Consider the following 26,567-nt stretch of genomic DNA (forward strand, 5'->3'; position numbering starts at 1 on the left):
CATTTCGTACTAGCCGTCGCGGAATCGGGGAAACTTGTCCTACGAAAACGTACGAGTTTAGGTCGATCTTAATTTTAACAAATTCTTCATTTTTATTAAAAAATCTTCGAATACAATTTTTACAATTTCGAATCAATTTATATGCGTAGATATTAATAATACTATAAATTTATATTTCTAGTAACTAGACTTCTTCCATATTTAAACGTACATAAGAAAAATTCACGAATATTCTGAATAATCTTAATATTTTTATTATAAATTTTATTAAATTATATTTATTTATTTCCTAATAAATAATATTTTTGTTTCTTCGATATAATTCACAATAGACCATCAAATCCAAATTTTGACAAAAAAAATCATTTCATTTAATTTTAACCAATCTTTTAAATTTTAAATACGAAATATCGTATTCAACACGTATCGAGTATAAAAAAACTTTTACACGATTTTCTATCAAAATGAAGAGCGCGATAATTACAACTGCCGTTCTAATTTCGGTTCTTCTCAATCGCATTCCATCCTCGCCGCTTCGAAAGAAGGAGGAAAAGAAAAAAACGAGAAATTAAATTCCCGCGAGAACTCGAAGAAGTGACCGATAAAAAGTACGAAACTTCTTCCCGTCGTGGTTATGAGAAAGTTTTCGAGATTTTAGCGGGGAGGGGAAAAAAAAGAAGGAGAAGAAGAAAGAAATCAAGGAGAGAGAGGGAACGACGTAGTCGGATACGGTTTATCGAATGAGGCGCGCCCCTCATTCGCGTCATTCGCGATGCCTACGCATTAATAGATTCAGACAGAAGCGTGTCAGGGAATCAGCTGTTGGCACGTTCCTCGCTCGATGTAAATCATGCGTTTCGGAGTTAACGCGAACCGCATAAACCGGTACGCGTTTTGTGGAAACGCAAAAATAGCGTCGGCCCGTTACGAAAGAGAACCGCACTGGTATTTTGTATATTTTCTGGACTGATTAAGAAATTCTTTCGAAACAACGAACGCTCAGGTCATTAACCATTGATAAATAAGAGAATTTTATAGAAAACACATTTTCGTGACGATATCTGTACGATAATTATAGTTATTAATAATTAGTAAAAATTTTATATATATGTATTCATTCATTTCATTCCATTCGTATGTTACGCGTTAAATAATAATTTTATTGGCGCATAAATAAGCTTAATAAAGTTTCAATCGATTTACGATTCACTTTTTCTTTATAAACGAGAAAACAAATAAAGAAAAGTATATACAACAAATGCCACGGCTATTAACATAACAAAAAGCAGCCGAATGTGCGAAACCGTTACACAAAAAAATTAAAATGAAAATAGATATTTAAAAATTCACGCAACAAAAGTCGGTAAAGCCGTAAAAAAAAAAAAAAAAGAAAACTTGTCTTTGCGTCGGGAGGAAGAGACGCATTGCGACGTATGCGATGAAATTCCAGCGAAATATTTTTAAACGTCTCCTCGTTTCGATAGATACTCGATAAGATAATATCGAATTGTTACCGCGATGCTCGTGGATCACCGTGGGAACGGTGCCAGACATTTGCATAAACTACGATTCGATCCGGCGAGCCAGCCACGATTTTTCGAGCTATAAGAAATCATTATCGGGTAACGAGACGTGGAAAAGGGGGGAGAGGAGGGAGAGATACAAAAGAGAATATCCGATAAACGGCGTGTATCGTTGTATTCGAGAGATCGCCGTTCTCACGATTTACCGGAAAGCACACGCGATTCGTACTACGTGCATCTACTCACATTCTTACGGCCCGTTATCGATTTGTAATCATAATCGGTGCAGATAAGAGGCGGCCATTCGTTGAGACACATCGTTCATTTAAAACGCGGCCGTTTAGTAAATGAACGACGTTCCGATCGACAGCGTGAAAACACACCGACTCGTCCCGACTCGATAGATATTTAGATATTTTCACGGCAATCTCTCGCATTGTATCGGCATTGCTCCGACGTTCGCGCGCTTTTCAACCAGCCGTCGCGCGAGATCTTTTTTCCTCGTCGTATCGTGGATACGCGATTGTTGCGAATTTTTATGGACAGGATTTTTTTTCTACTCGTTTTCCAATCTCGTGCTTATTGCATTATGGATTTTCCATCCGTTCGTGATTTTTTTTAATCAAAATCTATTATAAACGTATTACAATAGTGTAATAATCCTTTAAAAATTCGTCAAAATAATGTAAATTATAATGTAATAATAATATAAGGATGTTGCGTGTAATTTTCTTGCATTTAACTCGTGTGTGGAAAAAAAATAGCTGCTGTTTCTTATTTGTGTTTTCGTTGATGTTTGTTTTTATTATTATTTTTTTTTTTTGGTTTAGTTTATATATTATAGCGTGAACGGGCGTTAGGAAGAATGAGAGGCAGAGAGAACGTGTGTAGTGTAAAAGAAATATAATCTTAATAATAATGTTAGTTGAAATGGCTCGAAGCTATAGGAAAAGTCAATTTGTTTTATGTAAGGAGAAGAAAATTTATGACTTAATATTATTTGCTTTTGTTTTTGCCTTCTTGTTCGACGAATTCTTTTTTTATACTTAGCATTTGTAGCATTTTCATGCCGTTTAGAGAAGTCATTTAAGTTTCTGCTTATAGACACTTAAATATATTTATATTCATAATAAAGTAGTTAATATGAAAATATCTTCCACGCATGAAAGATTGATTGATTTCCTTTTCGTTACTAAAGGAAAATAATTACTCAATACGTATACGTATAAGTAGAAAAATCGTTTCCAAACAACCAATTCAAAAGTCTTATCTCTATGATGGAACGAGATTGCATCAACAATTTTCTCGACCTCATTTCTGCATTTTTCCACCTTCGAATCTGAAATCAATACCCAAATAACCCTCGAAAAATCCTAATTCCCAAATTCTCAAACAATTCGAAACGAACCAACAAATTTCCTCAACCTCGATTCTCATTTTTACCCTCTCCCGAATCCTTTCCTATGCAGATGCATATCCTCCCGAATCGTCCGTTCCTCGATTCCAAACGCTGGCGATTCCGAAATCTAAAATTAATACGCGAATATATAAAAAAAGTGAGGGAGGGGGGAAAATCGATTGGAAAGAACGATCGGAAAAAATCTCGTCACTCGACACCGCGGGATACGGCAACAAACGGAACCGGTGGACGGGCGTCCGGTTATCGGCTCCCATCGAGTATACAACGCGGTTGTATCGAAATCGCGAAACAAATGGAGCCGACGGAACGCAAAAAAGAATAGAGGCGCGCGTCGACCAAACTATCCGTTACCGGCCGCTCGTCGTGGTGGTCGTCGTCGTTTCGCGTAGCGCGGGTGGTTTGGGGGAGGGCGGGCGAGGATGCCACGCGGAGGCGGAGGGAAGTTGAAATCAAGTTTCACGTGGAAACGGTTTGATTGGCGGCGTTCCGCGAATGATTTTCGATCTGCGACGGCGAGGCGGTTGTCTACCCCTCCGATACCCCCGGCCGATCATTTTTTTGAAAGCGGCGGGGGGCCGAGCGCGGTTGGCAGAGATCCGAACAGCGCGGCAGATAGAGACGTAATGATTGCAATATTCCGTTAGTAATTGCTCCAGTCGGCCGCACCGTTGAAACGTCATTCGCGCGACCCGTAGATTTGTTTTTCCCCACCCGGTTTTCCGCTCTACGTCGCCGCTCTCAAATGTCATTCGCGGACCGCACCGCCTCGCCCCCCTCCGCCTCCTGCGTGCGCCCCGTCTTCCTCTCTCGCGCTCCGTTTTTCCCGCTAATTGTCTCTTTCTCCGAATTACGCGCCGTTCTCGATCCCATTCATCGCCATCGAAATCGATACGCGGTATTAAATGTTGGTAACGGAACGCGCGAAAACGTGTGGCAAGGCGGATGGTTAATCAGACGGGAGAAACTTTTTAGGGAAATATATTTTTCGTTTATTTTCTTTTCCTTTTTTTTTTTTTGGTTTAAGTGGTTCAAGGGATTCTTTTCGATAATATTTGATAGTATGTTAATTTTGTTTAAGTATCCCGCCTCTATCGCGGGATTTTTTGTACGGGATGTTAATCTGCGTGAATTGTGTATTATCTTAAAATCGAGTAAGATGGGATGAACATTATTTTTGAGTCACTCTTTACGTTACGTTGTATCCGTTTAAGATTATGAGATAACGTAGCTTAAAAGCAAAAACATTGCAGAGATTCATTCAAGGGATCTTACATTTTCTGTGCCAACAGAACGCGATACTTATATAATTTGCTGTCTCTGCCAAATATCTTACGTTACCAATAACAATTTACAGTTTTGAGAATAACACATATCTTAAAACATTACCTCCAGTTACCTCAAACGCATTCGCTCAATTACTTGTGCCAACATTGAACCACCGCGTTATTAATATCGTTCAATTTGTCAACCATTCTGCGTTACAGTTTCTTAAAATAACACGTATCTTACAACATGATTTAGTTACACAAAATTCATTCAACCGACCAATTATAATTATCCTCTTTATCTGCACATTTAACCGTACATTTTTACACACATTTTGATTATTTTCTCTTATCGCCCTTATTAATCCTCAATCAAATTCAATCCGCCTTAAACGATCTCCTTTTACCGATTCTGAGAACGAAATAACAATTATATACAACCTCTGCTGAGCGTAAATTCCGAAATTTTATAATTACTTCTCATCCCTCCCCCTAATTATTTCAACGTATGCTGAAAAACGAGAAGAAAAAGGAGAAGAAAAAACTAGATAGAACATGTCGAAGGAAAATTAAAATTCAAGAATCCAAGCTATAGCTTCTCGATTATCTTGGCAACGACTCGAACCGCTCGTCTCGCAACGGATCACCGATTCCGGCGACAAGAAACTCGGGTGAACCTCGAGAGAGGTTCGTTTCTTCCCCGGTCGCTTCATCGTCCACCTCGAAAATAATAATTTTTCCACGGCCACGCTCACGCCGCCGCCGCCAGCCACCAAGTCTTTTTTCCTCCCCTCCCCCTCTGTCCCCTCTCTCTCCCTCCATCGGGCGTGCAACGGCCGATAAGCACCGGCGATCACGGGCGCGGCGTGCGCGCAAAAGGAAGCCTTCGCAAAAAGCTTACCACGAGGATTAGTCATTGGTAACCAAGCGAGCTTTTTTCTCTGCGAGCCGATTCCCGCAGCCGTGACCGTCGCCTTGCCTGATTTACGGCGAGCCATCGTTATTTTCGCCTAGCTCACCCCTCGCCCCCTCCACTTGCTACCCCATCCTCTGTCTCTACATCTCTCCGTCTCCCTCTCCGTCTTTTTTCCGCCTTCCACAATCCTCCATTTCGCGCTTCGCCTCCTTCCAGAACGGCTTCCTCTTGCTTTCCCTCGCTCTCTCTCTCTCTCTCTCCCCCCCTGGAGAGCCTGGCTACGTCCATCTCTTCCTCTTTCCTTCCCCCTTGCACACGCGCCGCCTGGATTTCCTACTCGATTCGCATTTAAGCGTGGGTGGGAGAGAGGCCGGTCGTTACCCACCGGCTAACGACGACGACTGGGCGCAGGCAGACACCTCTTATCCCATGAAATCTTCCGTGTTCCTCGCGAAAACTCTCTTTCTCTCTGCCTCAAGAGAGCGAGAACCGCCGCTCTTTGCCCTTAAAAGGGGACACCTTAAAATCGTTCGATTCGATCACGAGTTCACCGAGGCTGTTCGGCTGAGCTTCTGCCGGGTTTTTAGCTCTTTTCTTTTCCTTTTTTCCCCTCCCTCTCGCTGGATCCCTTCGCTGGATGTTTAAAAGAGTCGGTCGAGAGCCTCTAATACTCTGTCGGATGAGGTAATATTGAAATATTAAGTGTAATTTGTACTTGATAATCCTTGGCGCGAGGAATCGGGCTGGAGGAGATGGGCCTTGTTGGTCGTGGAGGATGATTCCTCCCGTTTGATGGTTATGAGAGTTAATATCTTGTAGAATGTTGGCGACTCGATTGTGAAAATGAAGACGGTAAAAATGAAACGATCGTTCGCGATATAATTTTCTCTTAATGTTTTAGATTTTCCAGAATTTTTATTTCTCTCAAATTTAATCGCGCTCTAAAGGATGATTTTTCGTTTCAACCTTTTCCTGTTGAACGCTGTTTCAATTACGTTACAATTTATATAAAACGTCGAAGATCGGATTATACGTTCTTCGAACGACGTCTTAAGAAGCATCGTGTGTCTCGTTGATGCTTAACTCTTCTTAAGGATCTATGCACTTGATACGTGTCCCTACAGTTATTTGTCAGGATACAATTTATACGTAGCTTGATACTCAATGTATGCGGCGATATGATACGCAACGAGGTTAGATACGCATCTTCAAAAAACGAGAGAACGAAATTGGAGCAACGCCCTTTTACGTTATTATAATCAGTTGCAGAGATTGCAGACAATTTGTTTTAAATTTATTCCTCTTCTGTTAGATTGTTATGTTAACTGGAAAGAAAAAAGTTGAATTATTTGCTTATAAATCGTTCCTAACTAATTTTATGATACGAATTTTCACACGTATAATGAATTAATTTAGAATTAACAGAGATACGATCTTCACCACTAATTAGAATTAATACCGATCAATTATCTAACGAATAATCTTATATTCCAACGGTCTTTAAATCTAAATTATAAAACGAAAATAGAGAAAAAAAATTGAATAATAAAATCGTAACAAAATTATACCACTCCTTTAGCGTACAAAATTCGATCATACTATCAAATTTTATATCTCTAATTTAATCCTTTAACCCAAAACTTTGACTCAAGGAAGGAACACTTAGAAACAAAAGAATCACAAATTTTTAAATGCCTCATCTATTCATCATTAAATATACTTAATTACGATAAATACATTTGTAATGGCCAAATAAGCTGGTAAAATAAGCGAGAATTGATCGAAGCTCAGAAGAGAGGACTGAACGAGAGAATCGGATTATTTTTCGAAATAAAGATTCGCACATTGACGCGTCAGAAAAATTTGGAACATCGCCCTCGTAACAATCGCGCGGAGATTCGCGCTGTTTCCCGTCCTATTCCCGCGACTTTCTCTCGATTACGTGCACGAGATAGCCTCGACGATCGATCGTGCTCGCGATATTTAGCGCAAAAGCCAGTTACGCTTCCCAGAAACAAAGCGTAAAATTATTAACGCGATCATCCGTTAATAATCCGTTATTTTCTCCTCGATCTTAACGACTCTCCTCTCCATGTATCGTTCTTCGACCGAATTTCGTTTTAATCCGCCCCGCGTTTCGCGAGTCCAACGTGTCCGTTCTCCTTCGTCTTTTCTTTCTTTCTTTCTTTCTTTCTTACGTTTTGGAGCGCACGCTTAGCTTCTGACGGAATGGAAAATTATACGCTTGTATACACTTTCGCTTCACTTTCGAACGAAACTCTGAAGAGATTCGAGAGGAGGAGTGTTTTGCGTGGAATACGGGTCACGAGATCGAGGATACGTTGTTAGAAATTTGTTTATAAATTTTTATAAATCGCAGAATTTGATTGCTGCTAGATCGAATATAATAAGATTATGTGTATAATAAGTGAATTGCAAAGTTGATAAAAATTGACTCTTCGTTGTTTCTCCGTAAAATAAGGCAATATTATTAAAATCGATTCTATTTCTATTCGATCGATGCCTCTCTTTTATCTTCTTTTTACAATCTCCTCTTCCATTGCTCAAAATTTCGAAACGAGATTAGACGTGGAATTATTCCTCTTTCGTGAGATACGTTTCGAATTGAATAATCCCTTAACAGATTAGAGTCGTCATTCTTCGTTTCTTGAAAAGTGTCACGCGGCAGGGCGTAGGGTATTGGAAGCAAGCGGAACGGTACATCGTAGCCCGTGTGTTTATAATAGGTACAGATTATAGGTTCGTTATTTCAATGTAGTTAAAGTAACGTACGGTAGAATTTAACGGCCAACTTCTCATCACGAGACGTGGCGCGCACGATAAGGTGAGCGGTGGGCGAAAACCAGGAGAATTCCTGGAAACGCAGAAACGACGTTGCGATGGAATGATTGCCATGCAATCCTTTCTATCGCAGGGTCTCGTTACGTTCGCGAAATCGTTTTCGACTCGCGTCTTGACGCACCGACGACCACGCGGAATTTCATCTATCGTCACGTCGCCGCTCTCCTCGTTGACATCATCCCGGATAATTTTGAAAAATATTCACGTCCTTAACGGCGGCCAACTTGGCCTTCTGGTTAATTAGTCTTGTGCGTGTTAATCATTTCGTTAATACGCATCGCATTCGCATGATTCGCTCTCGTTTCGATCGATTCTTGAGAGAGAAGAACCGACGATCCTTGGACGAGATATTTCGTTGAAATAGTGGTATAGAATATTCGCAGAAAGGTAATGTAAATCACGTGTATATTGTGTATAGATTTAAATTGAGATATGATTGGAAGGAAAGAAACATCGATGTAGAAATTTAAGAATTTAAAAATTTCACTTCATAATGCGTTCGTTATTTGCCATTTAAAAAGAGAAACACTTTGATTACATTGATTTTATATAATATTAAGAAGAAGGAGAAAAATGACGAGCGTAACGCAGTTAATCACTCTTTGCAATATGCATGATCGTTCGAATACGAATATTAATAAACGGCGCGAAGAAACTGAGGACATCACGTATACATATATTTAGGTACGCAGTAGCGAGCATATTGTGACGTGATAATTTTAAGGATCGATATTAATTTATTTTTGATCGAATCGAATTTAATATTTGAAAAAAGTAGAAAGGTAACTATGATTTGAACAAGTAAACTTTTCTTATGGCAAACATTTTTCAAAATTTTTCACTCGATTGCTTGGTCGATTATTGGTCAAATACGAGTTTAATACGAGTATCCTTTTTAAAATAATGAAACGATTTAACTTGGTGCCTGATAATTGCGCACACCTGAATATCGCTATAATTTATCCACAACAGGTGATATATTTTATCGGCGATTTTAAGTTTACTATTAACGGATAATTAAGTTGCTGGGGTGAAATTGATAGGCGCGTTAACGCGGACACGCTTCCGTGTAATTTCGCCAGAAAAACGCGACGTGGATAAACGAGCAGTATTTTTAACGCCATAGTTAATCAGCGATTAGGAATTGTTTTCGACCGATGATGAAAATTTATATGAGGCATTCGAGAGAGATTGTTTCCTTGGATAAATTGTTCTTTGGAAAAGAACGATACGATTAATTTCTGATTTATCAAATTCTTTTTCACAGAATGTTGTGAAATAGAATTCATTGCTAGTTTGTTATTCCTAGAATTTTAATTATTGACTTGACTAACGACGCGGTCGACTTCTAATTTATCAAATCCCTTTTTGGAAAATCAAATTTCTTCAAAGTTTAAGCAAACTTGCGTGCTAATTTCTGTTGTGAAATAGAATTCGTTTAGCTAGTTTGGTCATTTGTAATTTGTAAAATTTTAATGACGGCAGAAATGAAATTTGCAACTCGATGATTACGGCTTCGTATCATCGAATGAATTATTAAACAATATTCGTTGGAAGAATTAAAGGAAAAAAGAGAAAAAGGTCGAAAGCGTGTAAATCGTTTAAATCAACGTACGTAATTTCGTTTCACGTTAAACTGTCTTTTATTTCCAACGCATCAAATCTTATTTCCTCTGAATAAACAATTCAGTTCTTAATTAACAGTTATCAAACCCTCGTAATAGCGTAATTTATGTAAATTTTTGTTATTACTTTGGATTATTTACGCGAGGTATTAATGGTGGTGATTAAAAATTAACGAGTAACGCAAATTTTTGGAATATAGAAGTTCCCACCAATTAATTTCTCGCATTACACGCTCGCTACCAACCATTTAAGGCTTATACGCACTTAAAAAACACCGCTTAAAGGGTTAATAAAATAAGATTTATTTTGTCATGTTTGATTCCATTAGCGTGACCGCGCAGAGTTTACAGTTTTTGCTCTCGAAAATGATTTCCGCCGACTTTTGTAATCCGCGGAGCTGTATAAAACAGAGAAAAGGAATAAAGAACGAAGAGATATAGAGGTAATAATCGTTTTCAACGGTGAAGCATAAATTTTGAAAAATATTTCCAAGGCCAATTTTATCAATTTGATTTTTACTTTGTTGCTTTGTTAATTGCCGAATTAATTTGAATTGAATTCGATTCGACGGTGAAAAGTATCGTTACTTTGATCTTGGGGGGAAAGATAAAAAGATATTTCGATAAATTGTATTAAATTTTGAAAAAGCCCGATTCAAATTATTACGAAATGCGAAATAAAATTACAACGTGGACAGATTTGCATTCGATTAACATATTAATGAAATTGAATCGTGAATTTATAACGCGGTGTTGACAAATTGAAAAAAAAAAAAGTTTCTTTTTATCTTAAAGTTTAATACGCGCACAATTAATTATAAATAATGATTGTTATTTTAATCTCACAATAATGTATGCAGATAAAATTGATTTCTAATGAATACAATTTGTAAGTAAGATTTGTAAATTCATAGCAAAGTATTTCATGGTTCTTTAATTAAATATTTGATCATGTAATTAAATATTTATATTGCTTATTTAATACATGATTTATAACGAGGCGGAGAGTTTGCTTTCGCTTTCCGATATTTCGCATTTTGTTCCAGTTTTTTTTTATTTATTTAAATATATTTCTCTTCATTAGTTTATATTATAAAGAATTTTTTTTCTTAATAATTATTCGATAAATATTTAAATTCTATCTCTTGGAATTATCGATACTGTTTAAACAATTTTGATATATATATATATATATCTTATATCTTCAATTTTCAAATAATTTATTTAACCTTTTGTTTACCCAAATAATCCTTTTATCAATATGTGTTTTTCACTTTCAATTATCTCTCTAATAAATCATCGCATTTTATTCGTGAATCAAAAAAATTTATACTTTCTGACAAAGTATAAAATGTAATAATAAAAATAACAAAGTAATAATTCTTTACTTTAACAATTGCTTAATATTTTATTCTTATCGTTAATTTTCATATTCGCCTAAACACATATACACGTATATTTCGTAAATCTTATTATCTTCCTTATTATTATCATCATCCTCCGCATTGATGTCTTTCTTCTTCCCCCGCTCCCCTTTCTCTCTTCCGAATTAATCGTTTTTTATCTATCTTTTTTATTTTCTCTTCTTTTTCTTTTTTCTTTTTTTTTTTATCTCGATATAATCATGATCGGTACAGATCGTCGAAGAAAATTGTGGAATAAGTTTGGAAATTTACGCCAATATCGTAAATGTTGATAATCGATGCGAAATAATCGTGGCGGAGCACGGAAACAAAGCCTCGAATTTAGGGGAATTATTTTGTTAATTGATACCAAGCGGCTCGAATTCCGCTACCTGAAATCGTAATTTGTTGCTAACTATTCGAAGTCGGTATTGATTATGTTGGTATTCGATGTTTAACGTTTCTGCATCTGTTCAAAGTATTATAATTAGCATAAAATTGCATCCTATTCTTTTCTTATTTTTATTTTTATTTTTATTCAACCTTTGATCCGCTATTAGACAACAATTTGTTCAATTTGATTTTGTCTCAATATTATTATTAATTGGCTATTTGTTAAAAATAATTAACAGACAAATAATTAACGGACTATTAAATCGTATTGAATGAATTTCAATTCGAAAGAAATAAATTTCTTTCTCTCGGCTACGACGAAATTTGTGTATAAGAATTTGTTGAAATAATAATAAAAATCTGAAATCGAAATTTTTAATCAAAGCTCGATACGAAGCTCGATATATTTTTTTCACGGATTCGCTAAATAATACAGTGCCTTAAATGTTGTGTCTACAATTGCGTTATAAATAACGCAAAAGTTCACAACGTGTCGACAATTAATAACGTCTTTTGTATTTGCGATAAGAAATCCAAAGAATGTTTTTCTTCGTATTTTATTATTTAAACGCAGGAGACTATTTACCTTAATATAAATATCGCAACAATATTCTTATCCGTTTATCCGAAATTCGTCGATACTCGACATCGTGGAACATAAATATTATTTTGCAAGTTTCTCGTGAAAAATACTTTTTTACTCGTACACGTGCCGCAAAGTGAAAGCTCGCTAATCTGCGCCCAATTACGAATATTAAATTCGTATTTCTTATTTACACGCATTCTGTAAAAAGATGTTGATAAATTTAAAGATCGAAAAACGTCGTGTCTCTCCCCTCTTTCTCTCTTTCTTTTTTTTTTTTTTTCTTTAACAAAGTAATAAAAATTTTTGGACAATTTCATTTCGTTTTCACCGGCTTTATCGGGGTCAAAAGTCATTTGAACGCGGGATCAACATTTTGTGTAACAAAATGCAAATCAATCCGAACAACGTTTCGCATTAACGTTTGCACGTGTCACGTTTTATCGCGTTTGATTATGATTACGAGAATGGTGACAACAAATTGTGCGTGTAATTTTATATATTTCTCGTTTGCGTTTAATAACGATAATTAATTAATAGAATGCCGCTGATTATCGTAGAGACATCGGCCGCACGCGAAATTCTCCGTACTGTAAATAAAATTAAATACACACCTACAATTAATCTCGCTTCCAACCAACGCGTCGCTTCGTTTAAATTGAATTGAACCAACTTAACGCACACCTTGTTAAATCTCTGTATAGATATATCTATTCGGCTAAATTGACGGGGAATTGCAAATATTTACCGATACTTTGCAAACTGTGCAAAATGGATTTCAACGGAGTTGAAAAAAAAAAAAAATCTCTTCCACGAGTAAAGGACACGCGGAAATTGATCACGGATATAGATATAGTTTATTCGAGAGGAAAAATAATACGGTATCATCGAAAATTATCGTATCGAATCGGTGATTGATTTTTGATATTGAATATATCGTATTGATAAATTTAATATCGATAACTCGTTATAACGTGTACATCTTCATTGGCAAAATTTACCCATAAATATAAATATTAATCGCACTTCACGTTCTTACTTTAATGTTACCGCAAGCAATTTACAATTGTCAACTGCTGAGCAATAAAATGGAAAGGAATTACCTATTACCTTTAGCATTTAAGTTAGTTGATTTATTGCCATTTACCACTTATTTATTATCATTAAATTCCAATTGAATTTAATAATACTTTGATATTGTATTAATTTATTTCGATTTTAATATCATTCGGCATTTGAGATACATTCTTCCTGCATTAATTTACTTCTTTCCACGATGTTTTTTTTTTTTTTTTTTATTCCATTGAATAATCATCCCGCTATTGCGAAGAATCTTAATAAATTATATTTACAAAAAGCTATATAAAAGCTATACTTCTAACATATATATATATATATATATATATATATATGTAACAATGTGATAAAATACGATAAAATTATTATTCCAGAATAATAAATTTTTGGCAGTTGCCAATTTAATCATCACAAAATTAAAGAAAGTAAAAAGGGAGAGTGAGAGAGAGAGAATAATAGAGAAACAAAAAGTAAACAATTGATATAGGCTATTCTCGATAAGAAGACCGTTTCTCTCAATTTTTTCTTCTTTTTTTTAAACAACCCACACACCACGAGGAACGTTTATGAGGAGCAGATAGCGCGTTAACATTGACGAAGCGTTTGGCGCGTGAAAAATACTATTATCTCTCCCCACGATATTTTACCAGGTCGTATTTGCGTGCATTTTCGCGGACGGGCGCGCGAATTTCAACACATGGACGCCCATGCGAAAAACCGGGGGGAGGGGAGGAGGAGTGGAGGGGTTAAAAATATCGCCCCGTGCGCTCCACGTTCCAGCGGAGAAGGAGTGGGGGAATGAATCGCGGAATTACATTCGAATGAAAAGTTAAATGGGAACGGTTATAAAAATAACAATAAACTGTAAATGTTTCGATCCAGCGGGGGTTGAGAAACACTTTCGCGATCGCGCGTTATGAAAAGGGGCAATTAAGCCGAGTTTAACTTTCGGTGACGTATAAAAAGCGTGCCGAGCAATTTTCCACCATACATACATGTTTGGCCTTTCACGAATTTTTATCGTTTTATTTCATTCCGGAATTCTGCAACTTTTTAACGAAAAAATAAAAATAAAGAAAGGGGGGAGGGAGGACAGGGAGAGAGAGAGAGAGAGAGAGAGAGAAGAAGGAGAAACACCACTTCACTTGTGTATATATATATATATATATATACACACACGCGCGCGCACACACATACACACACATGTAAATCCGCGCCAACGAAACGAGGTGTGACTCTCGTTTTTGTGTTTAAGAATTTATTTGTGCGCCACCGTTACGCCGCGTTAAGTTGATAACTTAACAGTTTAACTCGCCTCACCCGTTATTCCGTTAATCCTTTTTTGGCCGGGGAACAATTTCGCGTGTTTGTGTACACGTGCGCGCCGCCGCGCTACGTGTTTTCATTATGTTATTAAAATGTTTCTTTTAACGAGGGAAACCGGGTAATCTTATTGACGTTGGTAATGGTAATTACATTTCGAGGATCAGTTCTGTGGAATAATTAAGACCATTTATTGTTAGAGATAATGAAATTAGTTGTTGTTGTCTTGTTACTCTTATACATATTTTATGGGATTGATCGGATGACCGTGTAAGTTTCGAACACGGTTTCGAATCGATCGAATCGAAGGGACGAGATTATAGGGGACGAAAGATGGATCGATCTTTTGCGATATTAAGTAATCGTAGTAATATTTTATTGTTAGATCTTAAAGTATCAAAGATATCGAGAATTTGATACGCGATAAAAGATAAAGTTTATCGTAACAATTTAATTTTTGTTCGAAAATTCGTTTCGAGAAAATTTATCGAAGAGAGAAGATTCATTTCGGATAAATCTCTTTGTTAAAAGTATCGCAATTTCACACGGTCGGTAGTGACTTTCAAAACTTTTCTTTCAGCTTAACTACTTTATGTACTTACGTAGAGCATCGCGTCATCTGGTTACACATGTAAACCGCACATGCGCAGTCTGAAGCAACGATCTATACGTAATATGGTATAGGGTATGTAGGTGTTGGAAATACGATGCCAGATCGGGATACAATGTTTAAAAATAATTGGCAAGCGGTATGCCGAATCTCATCTTTTATCGGTCTTAATTAAATATATACGTATTTACATATATCGTTTTTATTGCGTGAGCCAAATTCCAAATTGACAATAGGTTCGTCGATGATCGTGACAAATATTCCTTCTATATATCGATGCATTATAAACGATGCTACCTGAAAATGTTGGATCGATCGTTGTATCGTGGGTTGTAATACATTGATACTTCGAGAGAATCGTGGAGAATTAAAGAAATGGATGGATAATTGTGTTACATATAATCATAGGTCATAGAAATGTTGAAAATACGAGAATTATTTTAATTAAATTATTCATCCCTGTTATCCGTTATCTTTGATTTTATTATCAAATTTATTTAAATTTGAGATTAGAGATAGATGATTATTTCGATGATTAACAACAATGACGTTGCGTTTATACAAATTTTCATTTGCGAACGAAGAGAGATTATTTAACAAGCAATAATGTTAATTAAATTTTAACCATCGTGATTTATTTTATATTCATTTATCGCGTTAAATTAAATATAAAAATAGAAAAGAGGAAGGGAAGATCTTGATACAATTTGAATGTATTATAATAAGCTGTAATTAAGCTGTAATTACTGAAAGTTAATTTCATCCGATTGAATTAATTCTCTTTCATTTTCAATAACGTAATACTATCTTGATAGAAGTTTCATAATTAATAAATATTTGTATCTTTTATTTTTGTAATCTGAAAAAAACGATAAATTTAAATATGAATAAATTTATAATAACTCGATGAATAATAGTAATGATTGTTTGAAAATTTATATCTCGTTTAAATTCATTCGATATACAATAACGATTAAATATTTATTTTCACGTATATAAATATTTATTTTTAATATAAATAATGTGATATATATATGCAAATTTGCAATATATAGTTGCAAATTTCATCAGATTTATTTTCCAGATTTATTAATGTTCTATCGAGGTGATAACGAAAAATTTTCTATTTTCTAATTTTCTCTATTTCTCCTCAATAAAAAGTCCTCAAACTAAATGTAATAAAATACTTAGATACTTACTTGAATTTCAAAGAATTCGTAAAAAAAAAAAAATTTAATGTCCACATTTTTTTTTTTATGGCAATCAAAAAGTTATACTTTTCTCTTAGTTATGTGGAATCTACCTATTATTACACTTTCCAATTTTATTTTTCAACTCCTTTCACTTCCATTTCATTTCATTTCACTTTGCAATGTATCAAGTATATGTATATGTACATATAAAAATAATACTCGTTGCTCAGTCACAACGATAAATTTATCACTTTCTTGTTTAATCGTTTAATAATAACCCTTTCTGATAGTTCTATGTCGCGTAGACACTTAATTAATTTAAGTGACGCTATAAATTTATCTTTACTAAATTATATAGATCGTTGAGCATACTAGGATGCCTCGATTGTTCAAATAATCCAATTATCGATTATCTAACGATTACGTGAAATTGATACCCCTAATTATCAATTATCTAAATGTGTAAACCAAAATCCCAAAATCGCAGATCGAACAGAGAACAAGTAAATACACGGTATTCGATTAGTAATTATTGGGACAATGAATTAAACGTTAAAATTAATTTTTGTTTGTCGTAATTATGTTCTTAATTATATTCATTAATGTGATTATATAATTGATTCTTAGAACATACGAATCTATATAGTTTTATGTAGACATTTTTCTTTTTTTTTTTTTTTTTTTTTAGTAAAAGTTTTAATTTTCATAAGTGAAATTTAATTTCGTTAAAAAATCAACTTCACGATCCACAGATTGAGAATTTAACGGTTTATATTGCACACAGAACTCTGAGAAATTAAATTTCACTTTTCTATTAAGTCTAGAACTTAATTCGGTGCTTTTATATCACATTATGTATAACTCTGATTTGTAATGTGATATTATTTGGTAAGATTTGAATGTAATACTATATTATAATTTTCATTTCTCAAACTCTTGATACGAATTATTACTAATTTCGTATGATTTCTAAAAATGATGAATTAAAAAGGGAAAAACAATTTGTTAATGATTAAATAAGTCTCATTTTCTTTATAAAAAGAAAAAAAAGGAATGAAATATATTTTGGAGCAAAAAAATCCTCCTTCAAATAGAATACTCTCTTACTTGATTGATTGAATATTTTACTTGATTGTTATCAATTATTATTATTAATATCGGACGTCATTTGATACTTTCAAATAAATGAAAGTAGAAATTAAATTTTGTTATCGAAAAAAGCCATACAGAACCTTGGAATGTTATTCAACATTTGTTCTGTTATACTAAAAATATATTTCCTATTATAATTACTTTCTTCTATATCATGAAATTTAATTATTATAACATAATAATAAAGATATATACTTTGTTTCGAGATATTTATAGAAGCTTAAAAATAATATAATATCATAGAACTAATAATATCGAAGAAATTATATAATTAAACTGCCAAAAAATTTGGAATCCATTTAAAAATAACTATTAAACACCACTATCTCTCTTTGATTTATAATTTTATTTATAAACCAAATATATTTCATTTCCCTTTAATTATTAAATAAACCCGATTATTAACTACGCTTATCATTCTATTACATAAAAATTTTCTTACGTAAATACTTTTATCCTTCGATTAATTCATACACACAATATTCTATTGTATCTACATACAAACAAAATTCTCTCGATCCCTTATATACGAATCGAACATCGCTCGAGTCTCCATAACAGTGTTGGAACTTTCGCCGTATGTTAAATTGAATCAAATACAAATTAATTATCCTACATTCTATTACATTCAATTTTTTTTACGTAAACGTATTTTATCTCCCAATTTTACCTACGTATGAAATAAAATTTCTTCGATCATCGTTCGAGCCCTCATAACAATATTGAAATTTTCGCCAGCTTGAAAGAGTTATTAAACACACATATATATATAAATATTCGTTTCATTGAATCTAACCAATTTATCCTAACCATTTTCACCATTTATCCTAAACAATTTTTGTTTCACCCCCTAATACGATATTTCGATACAAATCAAAACATCTCAAACTCCCATAACAATGTTAAAACTTCCATGATACTCTTGAAAATTTATCAAACGATATATTACTTTAATACCTAACTTCGCCTATATAAACCAAATAATACATTCATTTCGTTTCGTTTCCCTTGATTACCAAATTGAATTTAATAATCCTGTGTTTATCCTATCACGTACAAACTTTCTTTTCCATTTTTCATCCCCCAATTTCTTCCTCGCCTACGCGTGAAAATTCTCCCGATCCTCTGAATACGAACGGAGCATCATCGGGGAGGCGAGTCCCCGTAAGAACGAGAACGACGCTCGGTATCGAGCGTAGCTGACGAGCCGATCGCGTGGCCGTTCTCGCGAAAATCCGCTCGCCGGCGCGCGCGCGTACGCCTCGTGAAAGCCGATTCGCGAACAGGAAGAGAGTCGGCGGTTTATCGCGCGCGCATAATCTAATTGCGTATAGCTGGCCGCTGTACTGTTTAACATTAAACCGATTGCACGGTTTAAGTCCCGGCGTGGCCGGTACACGCGTGCGTGCCCGCCGTTCTAAACGGATTGACCCAAAGAAAACCTCTGAAATGACATAAATAACGGCGGCATGCACGCCTCGGTTTATGTAACGAAGAGCACAAAGAGCCGCGAAAGGGACGAAAACGTGGGAGAGGGGGACGAAGAAAACGGGACCTTTCCGTCGCGCCCTCCCTCGTCCGCAAAACGTAAGTGAAATCAACGAGAATTATTAGGTTCGAGAAACTTTTCTTCGGTTCACTCTTCTCGAACGTTCGTCCTTTTCTTTCGTTTTTTCCAAAAGAGAGGATAAGTAAATTTGGGTTAAAAAATTGGGTTGAAAGTTGCTCTTTTACTTTTTTCTCCTCGCGTTACGGAGTATTAATATTAATTTCATAGATAGAATTTATCGAAGCGTATCGAAATTCTATCTCGCGTATCATCATTATGAATTTTCTCTCTTTCTTTCTTCCTTTTCTCTGAGATGGGATACTGTAGATTCGAGAGCGGGGAGATTGCGAAATATGGGAGAGGCAGAGATAAAGGTCAGCTGGACGCATCGTGTTAATTTACGAGAAACGTGCAGTTTCTGCTATTTTTTTTTTTTTTCTTCTGATTAAAGGGCACGGTTTTTCACACTTTCAACTTAGCCCCTCGGCTCGCGTGTCTTTGTCTCTTGAGCAAATTTGTGGGAAACGAGATTTCCGTTTCTTTTTTCTTTTTTTGCGAGGATTATGATCCTGATATAGTAAGCGTTGACGAGATTAAGGAATTAGGGAAACGAGAGAAAGAAGGAAATAAGAAGAAATCGAAGAGAATCGAGAGAGAGAGAGAGAAATGAAACGAAACGACACTTAGGTAATCAATTTGTCACCGAAAGTATGACAGTGTTAAGGACGAGCTTGAAAAATAAATTTAACATGCACGCCGTGTTCCGAAAAGTGTGACGAATCGAATTAAACAATGGGTTCGTTCTTTGGTTTCATCTCGCTGAATATAAAATATTTATCGGAGTTGCACCTTTTGTGCAATTTTGTGAAAATCAGTTTATGACTTTTCAACAATTTTCAAATTTTCTACGCGTAACGAATATACCGGTACAAAGTAGGAGAATCTAATAAAAACAAAAAATTATTATACACGATCGTGATTGTATCGATGAACAATTTTTTTTCCATATTAAATAAATTATACGAATTACCATTGTTACCAACTTTCTATTCGTTTAATCGATTTGAAGATGTGTATATACATATAATGGAAAATTTTGGTATAAAATGTCTTCATTATCGAGTATTATTCGGCCAACCATCGAGAACTTTCTAATTACCGGGAAATTACTTAAAACTCGTCCTAAATTCATCCGTGTATTCATCATGATTAATTTCAACCAACATATTAGCCCAGCCATGAGAGCAAAATATAATTAACCGACTAACATCTCTATCCAGCTCTCCCAGCCCTAAACAGAATTCGAAAACGCTCTTGGTCCATAGCCTCGATGCATCGCAAACCTAATCAACCCCTAAAATTCCAACTATTTCCCCTCCGATTACCATACCAACCGAAATGGAACGAGACGAAGAACTGTACCGGTCTCGATTAAATAATCACACACGGTATTCAACGATGACGTTGTCGCTGTGCATTCATCGCAACTTCGAAGGTTTCCGGTGATAGTGAACGTTATACAGTCTCGAAAATCATCAATGTAATTACACCGTGCTCCTTTTATATTTTAGACGGACAATAAACCGTCGATGGTGGACAGGAAACACCGTATTTGACATACGATTGTATTTATTATATGATATTAAATTTTAATTTTAATTTCGAGTAAAAGAAAAAAAAAGAAAAGAATTGTATATAAGAAAAATAACACGAAACGAAATCTTTCTTCGAATCTATCGGATGATTTACCGAATTTCTAACGGTGATAATAAATTGTTATTTTTGCAAAAAGATGTACATATATAAGGTTTTGTATTAAAAGTACGATCCTTTCCGATCCTTTGAAAAAAATTATCATCAATTATCTGAAGGGAGGCCGTTTATCCTTCGATAGAAGCGGAACCGGAAACGCGATGTTTCGCTCAACGAAATAATTTTTTCGCGTATATAATACCCAAGTACAAGCTGATGGCCGCGCTCAAATTAGCAAAGTCATCGTTTCTTTTGTTTCTTTCCATGGGAGTTAGCACGCGTGTAAGCGGATTCCTGGCGGATTTCACGCGGGTAAAGTTTTCGAAGTAGCCGGCGGGCAAATTTAGCCGCAAGCTCTAATTAAAACGCGCTCAAGTTTCCGGAGCACGCGAAGAATATTCCGTTTTTTACACCAGAGTTGTAGAAACCGGCGGTAAATCGCGATTTCCGAATCGTGTTTGGAATACGAGAAGTGCGCTCGTTTCTAGAAATTTTTTCCTATATTTTACTATTTCTTTTTTTCTCCCCCCACTCGTGGAAGTTAGGCTAGGTTAGCAATGACAATCGATAACGTGACGAATAATAATTGAAATAAATATTAACTTGTAATAGAAATCTAGATCTACATCTGGAGTAAATAATCTGTCCTACTTTTCTTTCATCTTCGAACGATATAAATATTTATAATTGATTTTTTGAAGAAATTTTATAACTATATAATAAGATAAAGGTAGATTGTTTTATTTCAAAATTTGAATCGGATAATATTTGTACAAGTTGGGGAACGTTTGTTGTATTATTAAATTAGATCAGATTTTTTCTTACGACTCGCTTGCTCGTGTCACGGAAAAAACATCGATGTTAATATTAATTTGTTTTACAATATTTATAGAATAATATTTATTCGACGAACTAACCTCGTGAATTTAACGAAGCGCGTCGATAGACGAAATCGCTTTAACTGATACTCTTACGTATTTTCCATATTCTCGTTACAATAACGGTAGATCAGAGATCGATCCTAATTAAGAAACTTTCGTTTCTTCGAAACAAGGAGATGCTCGTCGAATTATTCAAATACGATCCGTGATTTGGTAAAAAATATTATTTTCTCCTTATTATTACGATAATACGCGATCTATTATCAGTGTGCAACGTTATCACGTGGCTTGAAGGGAATCACGCGAGCATCGCTCGCCGTTAGCGCACGCCATCGCAAGCGCGAGCGCGCGCGTATTCATCCGCCGATATATCACGCGAACACGCGCGTCCACGCAGGTTTCGTGGCTCGAATAATTGCATATACAAGGTGTCCCAATACGTGTCGATCCCGCTACGAATTAAGAAGAAGAAAAAAGAAGAAGAAGAAAATTAGACGCGGAATGGAATAAATTTATTCAGAGATCATCCGTTTTCAGGAAAGAATCAAACTTGTAATAAAATGTACAAATTTCGAATTCTTGTTCATTAATCAACATTGAAAATCGAACCTCCTTCACCTATACTTCTATATATATATATATTTTTTTTTTCTATTCTACGTGTTATATTTATTATCTTTATATAATAAAAGAATATTATCACGTACTATATTATATTTACTCCTGTATAGAACAACCTTCTAGAATCGATGATTCGCAAATAAACAAATTTACACGTACTTACTCGATAAGTTTTCAAGCATGAATTACTCGAGAAAACGCGGCTTCCAAGTAAACAAACTTTATTCGATATTTTCATGTCCTATTTTTTTTTTTTTTCATCCCTTCTCTTATCACTTTCAACCGTAAGCAACCTCGTCCTAAAACCCTTTCGAGGTTGAATCACCGTTTCCCCTTAATCGAGAGCGAAAATTTCGATAATCGAATAATGAAAAATTCTTATCTCCAGCGCTGCGTTGCACACCGTTGCCTACTGCAACACGCTGTGCTGTACGCTGCCCGCTATACGCACATGTCCGCGACACGTGCGTGCACGAGGCTCGCGGTTTCGAGGCGGCGAATAAATAAGCTTCGTTGCCTTGGAGGAACGACGAGAGATAAGGTTAGGCCGGTATCGTGAACCGATATCGGTCCGTGCATCTTCCACGAGCGTCAGTCCGGAATTGAACGACGCTGAGAGAGAGTTCGCGCCTCGCCTCGAATAAATCTCGCGATGATCACGAGACGGGGCGATGCTTCCTCCGCGTTCCTCGCGCTTCCGCGCCCGCTGATTTATGCCGCGGGAAATCGCGATAGCGACGGTGTCCGCGTACACGCGCCGTTTTCCGCGACAGTCGACAGAGGATTCCAATTTAGACGTCGAAAGACGCTTATTTTTTCCGAACGGCGGGTACGTGATTTAATGCCCATCCGCCGATGCCCACGCGATCGTCCGTGTTGCGTAACGGTGCTCGATCGTTTCGGCGGCAAGTGGATAAGGCTCGAGGAGGGTGGAGGGGGAAGGGGGGTGTCAAGGAGAGGAGAAATATGTAATAGAGGAGATCCGTAGTGTGCATTTTTTTTTTTTCCTCTTTGTACGTAAATTCTTCGAAGTGATCACATTTTTCGAAGGTGCATGTGCATAGGAATACGCGTAGGAGAAGGAGGAATGACTCGATATTTATTCTTCTTATCGCCCAATTATTTGCATCCGCTATCTAAGATATTATACAAAGAGCGCGCAATTCTAATTGTACGCGATTTTCAACACGATTATTCTTACGCGTGACAAGTTGATAAAGTTTATTTTCAGAAAGGAAAAAAGAAGAGTAAAGGTTTTTAGGTAAGGGAACGGAGGAGAACCTATTTTTTTTCTTTTTTTTAACTATCCTGATCCTACTTGTTTGCCACGTATATACGTAACGAGTATTTTTGTAACATCGTGTATTGCAACGGAAGATCCAGATGTTGATCGACTGACAGAATTAGCATAAATTAGTGTAAATTAAAAGGAAAGCTTCACCGATCGTCCAGTTTCCTTTCGAAAATTAACTGGCCTCTCCCCTGGCTCAAGGAAACGCGCAGTTTCCCAGTTTCTCGAACGTGCAAAAAGGAAAAAAGTAAGAAAAAAAAAACCGCACGTGTCGACGCGACTAACCGCAACTAACCTCTGATATTTCAACGACGAAGCAGTGAGCAGCACGGGTCGACAATGAGCGACGCGAGAAAGAAACCGGAAAAGAAAGGAGAAAAGATAAAAGGAAATAACGCATGAAAAACGCGGGGAAAAAAGAACAGAAACGAGAAATAGAGAGAGAAAGAGAGAGAGAGAGAGTGGGAGAGAAAGAGCGAGAGAGAGAGAGGGAGAGAGAGAATAAATATGCGCAAGATGAACGCGACTCCGCGCAAGAAAGGAGGATATAGTAGGGCCGGTACAAATGTTTCTTCTGCAGCAGGGTTGCGGGGTGCAGTTCAGACATGGGAAGTGAGCATTACTGCCTGAGGTGGAACAATCATCAGAGCAACTTGCTGGGTGTGTTCAGTCAACTGCTGGAGTCGGAGTCGCTGGTGGACGTGACACTGGCGTGCACGGAGGGACCTTCGATACGTGCCCATAAGGTAGTCCTCTCCGCGTGCTCCAGCTACTTCCAGGCCCTATTCCTCGACCACCCGAACCGCCACCCCATAGTCATCCTAAAGGACGTACGTTTCGCCGAGCTACGTACCCTCGTCGACTTCATGTACAAAGGCGAGGTAAACGTCGAGTACTGCCAGCTATCGGCCCTCCTCAAGACAGCGGAGAGCCTCAAGGTGAAGGGTTTAGCGGATATGACGAACATCAACGCGGCGGTAGCTTCGAGGGACGAGCAGCAGCAGCAGCAGCAGCAGCAGCAGCAGCAGCAGCAGCAACAGCAGCAACCGCAGCAACAACAACAGCAGCAGCAGCAACAACAACAGCAGCAACAACAACAACAACACACGAGCACATCCGAGGGTATACAGCGCGAGACGTCGCGAGAACATCACCGTGAACGCGAGAGTATAAAGGAGGCGAGCAATAAAGAGAGAGACAGGGAAGGAAACACGTCGTCGTCCGGTGGCGCGGGGTTGCCATCGGGTGGTGGGGTGAAAGAATGCGAGCAAACTCAACAGAACGTGGCCCAATTGCCCAGCAGCGAGTCGACAGAGGCGGTAGACATGACGGATTGCCCGCCATCGCCCACGGGACCCGGTAGCCCTTGTCCAGGGCCGTTGGCCCTCGATCGGCCCAGGAGGGACTCCGAGGATGCCGCCAGCCTCGAGGAAACGAGGGGTTCCCTTAGCCCGATCTCGGTCCACAGTGGACCCTCGGATATGAGTCTAAGTAATAATACCGGGAGCACGCCTGGTGTGCTACCGTTGAACTTACCGCAGAGCCGGCTTCCGTCCCCGCACAGTACAGAGCCTCTCGCGGGCCCGTCGGGGTTACCCCCAGTCCAGCAAGTTCCACTTGTAAGTACCGTATCTTTTCTTTTCTCCTATTTTTTCTTTTATTTTTTTTTTTTCTCTCTTTTTAGATCGCCGAATTTAGGGTTTTTTAAATTTGGAATTTAAATTTTTTTACGCCTGAGGGAAAGAGATATTGATTATTGAAATTTTGTGGTGGTTTGTGATGGTACACAGTGGTTGAACGAAAGTAAAGAAAGAAAAAAAAAAATTGCACGAGAAAGGAAATTTTTAATGCAATTGTTGTTGGATTGATGCGAAAAATAACGTACTTGGTTTGGCTTTGCAAACTTTCCTTTCAAAATGCGATAATTTTCTTCACGATCAATCTTACATATAAATTAATACAATAAATAGAATAGTTTGACAATTAGTTACTTTATATTCGATATTTTTAAAAAACGTAAACACGTTTAATTATTCGATCAGATAACGTTATTCGTTTACGCGATACATCGCTCTCTATCTTTGAATTGTTTATCAAATTAATCACGCCTCCTCGAGAATATAAAATGGTAATGATTTCGAGCGAAGTTCGCCTCGACGAGCGAACAAGTTCGTACTCTCTTCGAATAGCATCGACAGCTATCCAATTATTACTTTGACGTGTGCCCGATGTTCGTTTGCAGTCGTTAAAAAAAGAGATGGACTGGGAAAGGTCGACCGAAGAGCGCAGTGCGAGCAGCGAAATATCCACGGATTACAGACTCCCGCCAGATCCGGTGAGTTTTCCCTCTTCCTCCGTACTACATATTCCAATTTATTGACTACTTTTTATTCTCGTACTTTCTCTTTACTCTGCATTTATATATCGATTACGGTTATGTATCGCCGGCTACGCTCGACTCATCTGCAATCGTATACACACGACGGCATTTTTACCATTGGATTGTGGATGAGCTGTTGCGAATCTTCCAAAAAAAAAAGAAAGAAAACGAAATTGAGACGAACAAAAAAAATAATAAGAATATGAAAAAGTAAAGAAAAGAAAAAAAGTAAAGATAGAGAAGTAGAAACGTCTGCAATTCGTTGGATCTCGATGCATACTCGAGGTCGTACGAAGATTACGACAAATCGTTCGTTTACGTGCTACTCGTTGACGACCGTCGGTTGACAAGAGAGTCCGTAACATCGCCCGGGGTAACGACGAATGTCCGTCGTTCGATAACATTTTCAACACGATCCATTTTATCTATCTATCTATTTATATATCTATCTATTTTGTTTGCCTATCTATCCCCCGCCGATAGATAGACAGGCATATTATACATTATATTTCGAGTTCACTTGCATGTGGGTCTATTTGCATGCGTGCCCAAGTGCTTTGCTGTTTGCTGCTCTCCCCGCTAATTTTGAAAGTGATCGTATCATTAACAAGAGTCGCTAAAGTCGAGTCCTGAGTCGAGAGTAGAGTGTGATCGGAGAAGTTCGATGACAAATGATGAGAGAACCGTTCATTCCTCTCCTCCTTTCGAGCGAGCAAGGGATTTATTCAGCACATTGTTCTATTTCTAT

At 36.9% G+C, this 26,567-nt stretch overlaps 1 protein-coding gene across 9 annotated transcripts in view; it reads left to right on the forward strand.

The window, feature by feature from the left end:
* Nucleotides 1–26,567, forward strand: part of LOC107999028 (longitudinals lacking protein, isoforms H/M/V-like) — a 98,219-nt gene that overhangs the window by 3,226 nt on the left and 68,426 nt on the right. For 2 of the 9 annotated variants that reach the window (XR_009829529.1, XM_062073963.1), the window contains exons 1-3: nucleotides 22,730–22,977; nucleotides 24,020–25,058; nucleotides 25,682–25,774. Coding sequence is in view for 8 of the 9 variants with exons in the window: in XM_062073963.1 (XP_061929947.1) it covers nucleotides 22,862–22,977; nucleotides 24,020–25,058; nucleotides 25,682–25,774 (1,248 nt within the window). In the remaining variant the exon portion in view is untranslated. Of the gene's footprint in view, nucleotides 1–22,665; nucleotides 23,410–24,019; nucleotides 25,059–25,681; nucleotides 25,775–26,567 lie in introns of those variants that run through there. The other 7 variants (XM_062073958.1, XM_062073962.1, XM_062073959.1 and 4 more) reach the window with 6 other exon arrangements.

The sequence above is a fragment of the Apis cerana genome, linkage group LG4 (assembly GCF_029169275.1).
Source record: "Apis cerana isolate GH-2021 linkage group LG4, AcerK_1.0, whole genome shotgun sequence".
Taxonomy (NCBI): Eukaryota; Metazoa; Arthropoda; class Insecta; order Hymenoptera; family Apidae; genus Apis; species Apis cerana.